The sequence below is a fragment of the Carcharodon carcharias genome, chromosome 10, assembly GCF_017639515.1.
Source record: "Carcharodon carcharias isolate sCarCar2 chromosome 10, sCarCar2.pri, whole genome shotgun sequence".
Taxonomy (NCBI): Eukaryota; Metazoa; Chordata; class Chondrichthyes; order Lamniformes; family Lamnidae; genus Carcharodon; species Carcharodon carcharias.
Window position 1 is genome coordinate 102,025,450 of NC_054476.1, and position 12,924 is coordinate 102,038,373.

The 12,924-nt window shown below is 42.6% G+C and overlaps 1 protein-coding gene across 4 annotated transcripts in view; it reads right to left on the bottom strand.

The window, feature by feature from the left end:
* Positions 1 to 8,331: 8,331 nt before the first annotated feature.
* Positions 8,332 to 12,924, bottom strand: part of LOC121283241 (prostatic acid phosphatase-like) — a 51,829-nt gene continuing 47,236 nt past the window's right edge. For all 4 annotated transcript variants that reach the window (XM_041197587.1, XM_041197586.1, XM_041197585.1 and 1 more), the window contains one exon: positions 8,332 to 12,194. In XM_041197587.1, the coding sequence (XP_041053521.1) occupies positions 12,043 to 12,194 (152 nt within the window). In that variant the 3' untranslated portion in view covers positions 8,332 to 12,042. The remainder of the gene's footprint in view (positions 12,195 to 12,924) is intronic.

Genomic DNA, 12,924 nt, shown 5'->3' on the forward strand with positions numbered 1-12,924 from the left:
TGGAGGAACAGAGGGTTGATTCTGTAAGACAAGCAGCAGAGATATCTTTGTGTTTTGTGTCCCAGACTGCTGAGGGAGGCAAGGGAGGAGATCACAGGGGCCCTGAGCTGAATTTTTAATTCCTCTCTGGCCATGGGGGAGGTGCCAGAGGATTGGAGAACAGCTAATGTGGTTCCGCTATTTAAGAAGGGTTGTAGAGATAAGCCAGGGAACTAAAGGTCAGTGAGTCTCACGTCAGTGGTAGGGAAACGATTGGAGAAATTTCTGAAGGAGAGTATCTATCTCCACTTCGAGAGGCAAGGTTTAATCAGGGATAGTTAACATGGCTTTGTTAGAGGGAGGTCATGCCTAACAAATTTGATTGAATTTTTTGAAGAGGTGACCAGGTGTGTAGATGAGGGTAGTGCAGTTGATGTAGTTTATATGGATTTCAGCAAAGCCTTTGACAAGGTCCCACATGGGAGACTTAAAAAGAAGGCAAATGCACATGGGATACAGGGTAATTTGATAAGGTAGATTCAAAATTGGCTTAGTTGTATGAGGCAGAGGGTGATGACAGAAGGATTCTTTAGTGACTGGTGGTGTACCACAGGGATCTGTGCTCGGTCCCCTATTATTTGTCATTTATATAAACAACATAGATGACTATGTGGGGGGTAGGATTGATAAGTTTGTGGATGACACAAAAATTGGCCGGGTGGTTAACAGTGAGGTTGAGTGTCTTGGGCTACAGGGAGATAGAGACGGGATGGTCAAATGGGTAGATAAGTGGCAGATGGAATTTAACCCTGAAAAGTGTGAGGTGATACACTTTGGAAGGAGTAATTTGACAAGGAAGTATTCAATGAATGGCATGGCACTAGTAAGTTCTGAGGAACAAAGGGACCTTGGCGTGTGTGTCCATACATCTCTGAAGGCGGAGGGGCATGTTAGTGGGGTGGTGAAAAAGGCATATGGGACACTTGCCTTTATCAATCGAGGCATAGATTACAAAAGTAAGGAGGTCATGTTGGAATTGTATAGAACCTTGGTGAGGCCACAGCTGGAGGACTATGTGTAGTTCTGGTTGCCACATTATAGGAAGGAAGGAGGGGGTGCAGAGAAGATTCACCAGGATGTTGCCTGGGATGAAACCTTAAGTTATGAAGAGAGGTTGGATAGACTTGGGTTGTTTTTGTTGGAGCAGAGAAGACTGAGGGCCGACCTGATCGAGGTGTACAAGATTATGAGGGGCATGGACAAGGTGGATAGAGAGCAGCTGTTCCCCTTAGTTGAAGGATCAGTCACAAGGGGGCATAAGTTCAAGGTGAGGGGCAGGAGGTTTAGGGGGGATGTGAGGAAAATCTTTTTTACCCAGAGGGTGGTGACGGTCTGGAACGCGCTGCCTGGGAGGGTGGTGAAGGCGGGTTGCCTCACATCCTTTAAAAAGTACCTGGATGAGCACTTGGCACATCATAACATTGAAGGCTCTGGGCCAAGTGCTGGTAGATGGGATTAGGTAGGTAGGTCAGGTGTTTGTCACGTGTCGGTGCAGACTCAATGTGCTGAAGGGCCTCTTCTGCACTGTGTGGTTCTGTGATTCTGTGATAGCTGATGATTATAGGCAGAAACTTCTGTTGGGTGTGTGGGGGTGGGCCCACGTGTAAAATGATGCGTGGTGACGTCGGGCATGCACCCCGACATCATCACGCGTCACTCTGATCTTCCAATCAGCAGGCATGCACCAGAGTCAGCTGTGTGCCCGCCGAACTGTCAAAGGCCTATTAAGGCCATTAATCAAACAATCAAGACAATTGAAAAAGCTGCCCCTCCAACCTTAAGGTTGGTGGCAGTCGAAGAGCCCAAGCAGCCTTCGCATTTTCATTGGGTGAGATGAGGTTTCATGAAGGGTTTATAACATTAATAAATATTTCTGGAACACTTGAAAAACATGTTCCAGCTCATGTGACATTGTGACATAAGGGGACATGTGTAAATGATTTTTTAGGCTCTTTATTTAAAGTTCATATTATGAAATTATTCTCCCTAAGGCAGCTCCTGCATGAAATAGCACAGGCCCCAACTCTCCCTCTTCCCCCCACCTGCACAGGTAGCACTGAGCGCTTCCGGGTGCATGTCACATTGGGCGGGCCTTAATTGGCCTGCCCACGCAAAATGGTGGCGTGCAGCTGATCATGGGCGGCGATTGGCTCCGTGCCCACCCACACCCACTCCTGACCGGCCCACCCGATGGGGAGAAAATTCTCCCCTATGAGATAGTGCATACAGCTAAACCTTTCTTTCATCACCCTTTCAAATTGGAAAAGGATAAAAAGTGGGAAGGTGAAAGGACGGCAGGTAGTCAGAGAATAGAAGGAGTTGCTGGAAGTTCCCAGGAAGTTTTTACTCTGAATAAAATGGAAGGTGCTGAGGGTAGAAGTGACATTCGAAAATTGAGGTGTTTTCATTGCAATAAAGCGAGGCACACAAAGTCAGTGTTTTGGAGATTGCAGGAAAAATCTGTTGGAATTGTTGGGGTACAGAAAATCTCTTGAAGTAAAAGTACTGTGGGTTCTGAGGTTCAGGCACAGGAGAAACCAGTGGTTTGTATACAGGTGAAACAGGGGGAATCAGTGAAAGGTAAAGAAGTGGGAACGTATTCACAGTTTACTCAAGAGAATTCTGAGGAGCAGGTTGCAGACATGTTTAAAGACTTTGTATGTGAAGGGAAAGTCTTCCTATGTGTACAGGGTGGAGTAGGTAAAGATGTTTAAATTTTAAGAGACATAGAGGCTAGTCAATCCTTAATGTTGTGGGATAGTGACATTTGTTGTTCAAAGGGAGCATTGAAGGAGCAGGAAATAATTGTGGGGTTCACGGAGATGCCTAATCTATTCCATTGTGGAAGGTAAATTTAAAGAGCAAATGGAAGACAGGTGAAGTTATAGTTGGACTTGTGGAAAAATGCTCATTGCAGGTGTTCAATTTATTCCAGGTAATGATATAGCTGGATTGCAAATGTGGGTGATGCCTATGGTAGTTGAGCAGCCTGTAGAAGTGTTTTCAATAGAAGTGCTACAGAGGGAACATCCTGGATTGTTTCCTCATGGTGTTGTAATGAGATCAAACGTTCATAGGGAAGAACAAGAAAAACAAAAAGGGCGGCAGTTCAAAGGCAAGAAGAAGGTGTTGAAATCCAATTAGCTGGCACTGTGTTTGATAACATTGTTTGGGAGGAAGGACTACAGGACAGTTCAGCTGAAGTGTTTGACTCGAGGCTAGTTGAGTTACAGAAAAATGATTTGCAATTAAAGCAGTTATATCAGAAAGCTTCCTCAGAACCAGAAGCAAAATGTATTCCTGAATGTTATTACCTTAAGGGTGATATTTTAATGAAAAAATGGAGGTCAGATCATGTCTCAGCCAATGAAAACTGGAGGGCGGTGCATCATATTGTTATCCCATTAGCGTATAGAAATGAGATTCTGAGGATTGCTTGTGAAATTCCAATGGAGGGACATTTTGGAATTAGGAAAACAGGAAAAGATAGAGGTTTTTTTCGCCAGGATTGCATAGGGATGTCAAATAACAGGAAAACTACCAGCAGTGATTAAGCCGGTGCCTTTAACTCCAATACCAACATTTGAAGAACCTTTTACCAGGGTCATGATTGATTGTGTAGAATCCCTTCCTAAGACTAAAAATGGAAATCAGTATTTGCTGACAATAATGGATGTGTCTACTAGGTTTCCTGAAGCTATATCTTTAAGAAACTTTGCAACCAAGAATATTGTGGAGGAGTTAATTAAATATTTTACAAGATAAGGTTTACCTAAAGAAATACAATCAGATCGGGGTTCAAATTTCATGTCACAGCTGTTCAAGAAAGTAATGAACAGTCTGGGGATAACACAGTTTAAGTCAACAGCTTATCATCCTGAAATCTCAAGGAACTTTGGAAAGATGGTATCAAACTTCAAAAACTATGATGAGAGCATACAGTCAGGATTATCCACAGGATTGGGATACAGGAATTCCATTCTTGTTATTTGCTATTAGAGACACTCCAAATGCCCTTTTTCACTAGTTTATGGTCATGAGGTAAGGGGACCACTGAAATTGATTTATGAGAAATTGGTGGGTCAAAATTCAGAAACCATTCTCCTGGATAATGTATTAAACTTCAGTGAGAGATTGGACAGAGCATATGAGCTAGCTAGGGAACATTTAAAGATATCACAGCAAGTGATGAAAATGAAGGCAGATAAAAAAGCAAAAATTCGCAGTTTTGATTCTGGAAAGTACTAATTTTGTTACCAGTACTATGTGATTCATTAAATGCAAGATTTAGTGGGCCTTATATATTCAAAAGAAATAAATACTCCAGATAGAAGAAAGAAGCAGAGAGTGTGTCATGTAAATATGCTTAAACAGTACTTTGACAGGGAAGAGGAACAAAAAGAGATTTTAGTGATTGTGGATGATGAGAAAGAGGTAGAAGTGCAGGACTCTGAAATTGATTTTCCTCTAATCAAAATGAATAATGAGGGGGTGCTTAAAAAATTAAATGAAATATTGAGTTACCTCCCAAGCAAGTGTTAAAGTGATTTGGAAAAGCTATTGCAGTCACACAAACCTATTTGTATGAATAAATTAGGAAAGACATATTTAGCTATACTTGATGTCTCTGTACAAGTTTCATCTTCAATAAGGTAACTTCCTTATAGATTCAATCCAGCAAAGCTTTAAAATATCATTGAGTCTAGTTGCAGTAACTGGAATTCGCCATTGTACTTGTACCAAAACCAGATGGAACACACAGACTGTGTGTGGATTATCAAAAAGTGAATGCAGTGACAAAAGCAAATTCTTATTCTATACCACATTTGGAATATTGCATTGAGAAATTGGGACAATCAAAATTTATCACAAAAATTGACTTCCTAAAAGGATATTGGCGGGTACCATTGTCAGAGAGAGCAAAGGAGATATCAACTTTCATAATGCCAAGTGGTCTATATCAGTTTAAAATCACGCTATTTGGTATGAAGACTGCACCTGCAATGTTTCAAAGACTGACAAAAAAAGTAATTGCAGATATAAGCAATTGTGCTGTTTATATTGATGATCTAATCGTTTTCAGTGGGAGGAGCATTTACATCATCTCGAATAATTATTTATTCGACTACAAGAAGCTAATTTGGTGATGAGTTTGGCTAAAAGTGAATTTGCAAAAGCACAAGTTACACATCTAGGCCATACCATTGGACGTGGTAAGGTGGCTCCGGGAGATGCGAAAGTCAGGGCTATCATGGATTTCCCAGTGCCTACAACAAAATGAGAAGCTTTGAGATTTCTGGGCATGAGTGGGTTTTACTGAAAATTTGTACCAAATTTTAGCCGAGTGGTTGCTCAACTGGCTGAACTATTAAAAACGAACAAGAAGTTTCAATGGACACTGAAGTGCCAGAAGTCATTTGATAGTTTGAAAACTGTATTAACTACAACACTAGTATTCGCAGTGTCCAATTATGCCAAGCAATTCAAGTTGGCCGTTGATGCAAGTGATATAGGCATTGGGGCTGAACTGTTATAAGAAGATGACACTGGAATTGTAAAATTGATAGGGTATTTTTCATGGAAGCTGAACATACAACAGAGAAGATATTCAATGACTGAAAAAGAGACCTTGGATTTGGTGTTAGCATCGCAGCATTTTGAAATTTATGTTGCAAACAATTCATCAGAAATAGAAAAACCGATAGGGTATTTTTCACGGAAGTCGAATGTACAACAGAGAAGATATTTAATGATTGAGAAAGAGACCTTGGGTTTGGTGTTAGCATTACAGCATTTTGAAATTTATGTTGCAAGCATTTCTTCAGAAACAATTTTTTTATACAGACCACAGTCCTTTAAAGTTTTTGGACAAATTTCAAGACTTTTCAGATGGAGTCTATTATTGCAACCATTTAATCTACGGATTGACATGATGCTGGGATAGAGAATCTGTTTGCAGATGCGCTATCAAGAGTTTGAAGCTTAAAGGAGAATTGGACATTTTTTGAAAAAAAAACCTGGACACTGAACTGGAGCGATTTCTATTGTTACCATACTAAGGATGTATATAAATGTTAAAAAACTGAAGCCATCTTTTGGAGTTATGACAGTTCATGCCAGGAGGCGGATGTCATGAAGCAATATTAATGTATATAATGTTATTGGATTTTTTTTAAATAGAGGTTTATTCTGTGTCTGAGTGTGTGCGCTAATTGAATAAAAGCCAGCTGATCTGGGTGCTTTGATAAATAGTAGTTTTGAGATGTAAACAATAAGGTCGAGGGTACATTTGTATTTTGTTGGATAAATCATTCAAAGACTGGAGGTGAAATCTTGCACCTAGCTAGGAGACACCAAGCAATATGTTTAGATTACTAATAAAATTGGTACTATGAAAGGGGTTCAAAGGGCTTGGTGATACAATGAGAATTTGCATTCAAACGGAAAGGCTGGGTATAACAAAAAGGAGTATATGTGTGCAGGACAGAGGCCTATAACTATCTGCAAAGGAACCAAATTGAAAGGAACCTCATTTTGAATTTGTAAGGTGAAAAATACTTTGCCTGGTGCCTGTTTAAGTCTATTGATTAGTGTTGCCTTAGTGGAGATTAATTTGGGGATTTGTTAAAAAGTTATGATACTAGTAACTTGTAGCCATGTGTATGTGTTTAATTTGTTGTAAATTAATAAATGTTTCATTTAGTTTGATATAAAGACCTCTTGAGACTTGGTAATTTTACTCCTGAATTTACAACTGCAACTCAAAACATACCAATTGAAAATATAGGTTATGACAGTTGTTTAAAGTTTTACTCTGGAATTTGAAATAACTCAGCCTTTAACAACTGCATTATCATAACACCATGACCTGATCAGCGTCTGGAACATGGTCACCTCGTGATGCAGCTCTCTGCCGTCAGGAGTAGCGGCTATTGTCAGAGAGCCGCTACTCAGGAATCCACACTTTTGCCCTTTTCAGCAGCTGGCAGAGAGGAGGGCTGTGCCTGCCAGGGTGACCAGGATCGGGGACATGCTGGGTGGCTGATGAGTGGGCTGGATGCTTCCACATGAGTTGGTGCATTGTGCATCAGTGGACATCCAGCTCACGGCCAAGGCCATTCATGACCTTAGGATGGCCGTGCTCGGCCCTGACGTCATACTGGGACTTGAGGTGGTGCAGAGATCTTCCGTCTGAATTCCACAATGGGCCCAAGCCCCAAACCCTCCCTCGGGCACCGGCGCCCCGCAACCTGAGTCGCATCATGGAAATGCAGAGGGTGCCCATTAGCACGGTATGGAGGGGTTTCCTGTATGGGCTGCTGCAACACACCCTTCACTTCCTTGCTGTGCCTGCCACCTGGATGTACCTTGTTGCCATGCAGCAGCACGGTCCTCAGTGGGGAGCCCATTACCGTTATCCGTTGGGGACCTGCAGTGGAGGGTGTTGCATGTAGGATGTATCAGTTCATGGACTCCCGACATATCTGCGTTTTTTTGCGGCCTTGTGGAGTCCATGGACCACACATATATGTTGTTGTAAGCTCCACCCCCTTTTTAGTTAGTTGAAAAACCTTTTACTTCTACTTTGTTTGCACTTCAATCCCATGCTCCTGGTCTATGAGCACCCAGTGCTCGGTGGGGGGTGGGGGGGCAGAAGGGAGGTCATTAACAGGTCCAGGCGGCAGGCAATTGGGAGAGGTCATCCGGCCCAACTGTCTGCCCTTCCTCCGTGGCTACACTCGTGGCCGGATGTCTCTGGAGAGGGAGCATGCGGTGTCTGGCGGCACCACTGAGGCTTTCCATGCTCAGTGGGCACCACAGGGACTGGGGTGTTTTATTGACCCTCTTAATCACATTTTGATTTAGTGTTCAGAAGTTTCCTTTAAATTCTGTCTTTTGTTGCAGTTTCCCCTTAAGGGGCTGCTTTTTAATTTGTCCCCAATTTTGGTGTTAGTTTATTTGGTTGACTTAAAAGAGTTACATATTAACTTTCCAAATCCTGCCACTACATCTTGGTGCTCCCCCGACATCCACAGCAGAGGTGGAGGCAGCCTGTTGACTGTTACACCCTGTCTGTAGTGACCTTGCCGGGTGTCCTGTGGAGGGACAAGAGCAGTTGGGTAGGTGGGGGGGAAGAAGGAAGAAAGGGAGAAAGAGAGGGAGAGGGAGGAGATAGGTTTTTAAACAGGAATATGGGGTGCGAGGGTGAAACAGCTCTTGCACTGGGATGTTATCTATATTTACACAGAACACCATCACTGATGTGAATAAATGAGACTCAGTCTGATGAACTGGGGAGAAAAAAATTAAACTTTATTGCATTCAACACATGAAAATTGATGAAATTGTAACACTCAAGTACTTTCTTAATTCAACAGAGATCACTGAACTAGAAGGAGGTTGTTCAGCCCTCCAGTGTCATTCCGCCCCTCATTCGCATCACAGAAGAGTCATATGGACTTGAAATGTCAACCTTGTCTCTCTCTCTCTCTCCACGGATGCTGCCAGGCCTGCGTTTTTCCAGCATTTTTTGTTTTTGTTCCAGATTTCCAGCATCTGCAGTATTTTGCCTATATTTACAGATAATTTGTATCTCTGTTCTATTTGTCCACTTTTGCTCTATTTCCCTAGGTAACGCTATCGATAAAATCTATTCACCCCAGTCTTGAAAGGAGAATCATATTCAACCTGAAACGTTAACTCTGTTTCTCTCTCCACAAATGCTGTCAGACCTGCTGAGTTTTTCTAGCATGTTCAGTTTTGTTTTAGATTTTCAACAACTGTAAAATATGGATCAACAGGGTTTATAGAAAAACAGAGGATGAAATTACTGGCAGGGGAGGGTGCAGTTTGTCTTACTGTTTTATGTTTTCAGATGATGGCGTAATATTAATGTCATTGGACTCATAATCCAAAGGCCCCAGCTCATGGTCTGGGGACACCGGTTCAAATCTCACCACAGCAGTGGTGAAATTTAAATTCAGTTAATAAATTCCTGAATATAAAGCTAGTCCCAGCAATGGTGACCATGAAATTATCATTGATTGTTGTAAAAACCCATCTGATTCACTAATGTCCTTTAGGGAAGGAAATCTGCTGGGTCTGGACCCAGAACAATGTGGTTGACTCTTAAATGGCAAGAGCCTGGTAAGCCACTTAGCTCAAAGGCAATTAGGGATGGGCAACAAATGCTGGACTTGACAGCAACACCCGCATCCCACAAAAAATTTTTTTAAAAATCTCCCTTTCATAAGGACCTTTAAAAAGAAGTGTTTCTAGGCACAGCCTCTCTCAAAGTTATGTACTGTCATGAATGCTGACAATTATGTTTGAAATGTCCCTTTAACTTTCAAAGTGAAAGGTAATTCTGAAAGGGTGGGAGGCAAATTCCTGGTAAACATCTCAGTTCAGAGAAGTGCTCACGTGACTTTGGGTTGCCACGGGGATGGAAGTTGAGAAAGGAGGATCATTAGTTTCCCCACTGAGGTGTTGTGTTGTAGTTTCTAGCAGCTCCAACAAAAGCTCACAGAACAAAAGGCCGCAGCTGAGGCACAACAGAAGAGAATTGGAGTTCTCCCAGGAACAGGTCTTCTCTGTTCTGTAGAAAATGGTTGGGAGCAGAAGTGGGAAAAACTGTTTAAAGGGGTTGGATACAGGAATCTCTGGATTGTCAGAAGAGTTATGACCTGATGGAGAGGGATTGATCAAGGTGTGCCTTGTTGATGATAAGCGTATCTGGATGACTCAGTGGGAGTGGAGCAGTTGGTGTGGACATTGGAAGATTAGACTCGGCATGGTGAGGAGTGACTGAGCTCAGCCCGGGAGCTGGGAGAAGCTGGCACTGCCTGTGTGTCCAAAGTATGACGTCAAGTTAAAGAACTTTACTGTTTTTTTTTTAAATCGATACACCATTTTCCTTGGTTAATATTTGAATCATGCTTATTTTAGTTTTAAAGTGAAATCTTGTTAGGAAATTGTTTCTACAGTGATTGTAACAGTATTCATACTCCTACTGGTAAGGTTGTCATTCACTGCCCATCACTGAGAAGGTGGTGGGCTTGCCTTCTCTTTGAACTAAGGGCAATTGAGTCAACCACACTGCGGTTGGTCTGGAGTCATGGGTGGGCCATACTGGGCCAGGACACCAGATGGATGGGCCATAATGGGCCAGGACACCAGATTCCCAGATTCCCTTCCCTAAAGGGCATTTATAAATTTTTTGGCTTTTTAAGACAAGACAATTTCATCATCACTTTTACCAATCCCAACTTTTTACTTCCAAATTCTCACATTTCCATAGTGTGATTTCGATTCCCAAACATCTGGATTACTTATCCACTAACTCAACCACCATATGAAAGCATTGGTGTTTACAAATAGAAACTGCTGAGAGAGACAAGGGGTTGGAGTGGTAAGGATTGACATTAGAAATAGGAGGAGGGTAGAGATCTTCACCATCGCAAGTCTGTAAAGATGGTCTCTCCACATACTTCCTTGAAAACCTACAACTCCCACATCATGAGAACAAAACACGTGTCAAGCCGGCTCCAGTATCCTAGCCCACCTTGAATGGTTATCTTGTGTAGAGATGGCCAAGAGACGACAAATTAAACAAAGGTTGTGAACACCTCCACCTGTGAGATATAATCTAACAATGAATTCAGTGGATAATACTGCAAAAGAACTGGTCATAACTATCTCCTGCAGTGTTGACAATGTCACCTTACTCAAATGATGCCCACATTCTGTTTGCTTAAACAGGCCATGTGAGCAATGCCAGTGGAGGTTCACAAACCTAAAAGGAGTTCACATTTCTGTCACAACTTCAAGAAAAAACAGCATTTCAAAAAAAGCTAATTATTTCCTGCTGATTTCTAATAAGCCCCAAATACAATATAGCAGTTAAATTGCCTTAATAAAGGGAGTGGGTTTCACAGTCTCACACTGGTAGAAGATGAATACATTGTGCATTACTGCATTGCTGCCCCTAATAAAACAGTTACCTGACTTACTGAGACCAGCAAGCACACATTCCAAATCACACGTTACAAACGCACTAATCCATTGACCCATCAACTCACTGCCCCGTCGACCTGCCAATTCACAAGGCCTCCCCCAATTCAGAGCACCCCCACGATTCACAGAGCCCCTCCTCCCAATTCAGAGCACCCCCACAATTCACAGACCACCACCCGCACCCCCCGCTCACTGATTCACAGATCCTCCTGGTTGGAGAGGGGTGGGGATGTAATGGATCCCATGGCAGTATTTGGAAGAAGAGCAGGGCAGTTCTCTCTAGTATTCCAGCCAATATTTATCCTACAACCATCACTAAATAAAGGATCTGGTTTTTTAAACTCATTGCTGCTTGTGGGACCTTGCTGTGCATAAATTGGCTGCAATGTTTCTTACACTACAAAAGTGACTACATTTCAATGAGCTTTGAGTGACCTGGGACTGTGAAAGGCACTATATAAATGCAAGTCTTTCTTATAGCAATGACTTTCATGTAACCAGTGGCTAACTGGAGGAAGCAGCTTGCCTGTAACCCTGGATACATGAGTGTATCAGTATCAGGGATATATCCACATCCACAGGTCACCACAAGATCTGCTGTCTCTGCATTATGGTTAGTAGTAACTTGGGACAGGTGCTGACCAACTTGTGTCCATTGAGATGTTTTAAAAGGCCTGTGTCACAGTAAAGACAATTGAACTAACCCACCCCGCACACCACAAGCTATTTAAAAAAAACTCACTTCACTACAGCACTTTAAAACAAAACAATTGCCATTTCTCCTCTTTCCTCCCACAGTTTAAACTCCTATTTTCTAATCAATGCTAGTTTTCTGAAGCAAAAACTATTTTTTCAACCCCATGATGATCAAAAGAGCAGAATTAAAATGCCTGCTTATCAAACAAATAAAAGCCCATTTAAAGCTAGCAGCCTCGCCTCCCCACAGGCTTTAGACCGCTCCTAGTCTCATTATCTTTCTTGCCCTACTCAGGCCGAGAGCATTTTCTCAGTCTCTTCATTGTGGGTGGTGAGTTTCTGGTAGCCCAGAGGTTGGTCCATGTCTCGACGCCAGAGCTTCAAACACACAAAAAGGATCACTAGCAGAAAGCAGGAGCCAATGGCCAATCCCAGAATCAGCTCTGCAAGGATAGAAGAGAGAGAGTGATACATACTTCAGATAGGTACCAATGATGGGGAATTACATACGTTACTTTCTTATACATTGGAGACATGGTATTTGTACAATTAACTACAAAACTGCCCCATCCTTCAGCAAAGACTTGTTGTGCTGGCTTATACATGGATGACAGTCATTTTAGGGGACAGGGGACAGGTACCAACAAAATCCTTGGAATCTGCTCACCAGATAGAGTCAGCACCTTGGGAAGGAGGGGAACAGACTGGAAGAGGAGGGGGTGAATTTGGGAGGAGGTGGTAAATGGTCTCATTGTAACTTCTGACTTTTGTTCCTAATGTGGCAGCCTTCTGTCTCGTAAGACGCTGCTTTGTGCCGTGATGGTCAACTCTGTGTTAAACATCACTTGCTGTGGCTCAGAAGCCCCACTCTGGCATGGCAGTCTCTGCCACATTTGCTGCAGAGGGAGACAGTGGGCTGAGAAGGTGCACAATTCACTGGTCTGTTTTCTCTGGGCCCTCTCTCGGCCAGCTGAGCTTTCCGTTTCTGCTCACCTCTTCCAATGCCCTTCCAGTCAGTCTCCAGAGATCATGGCCATCAGCGACTGCTGCCCGGTTGTCAGTGTCAGTGTCCAACATCTTCATATCTCACTTGCAGATGTCCTTGCAGCAGAGGTATGGACATGCAAGAGGATGTGATCCAGTGGTCAGTTCACCATATGGTATTTGGATATA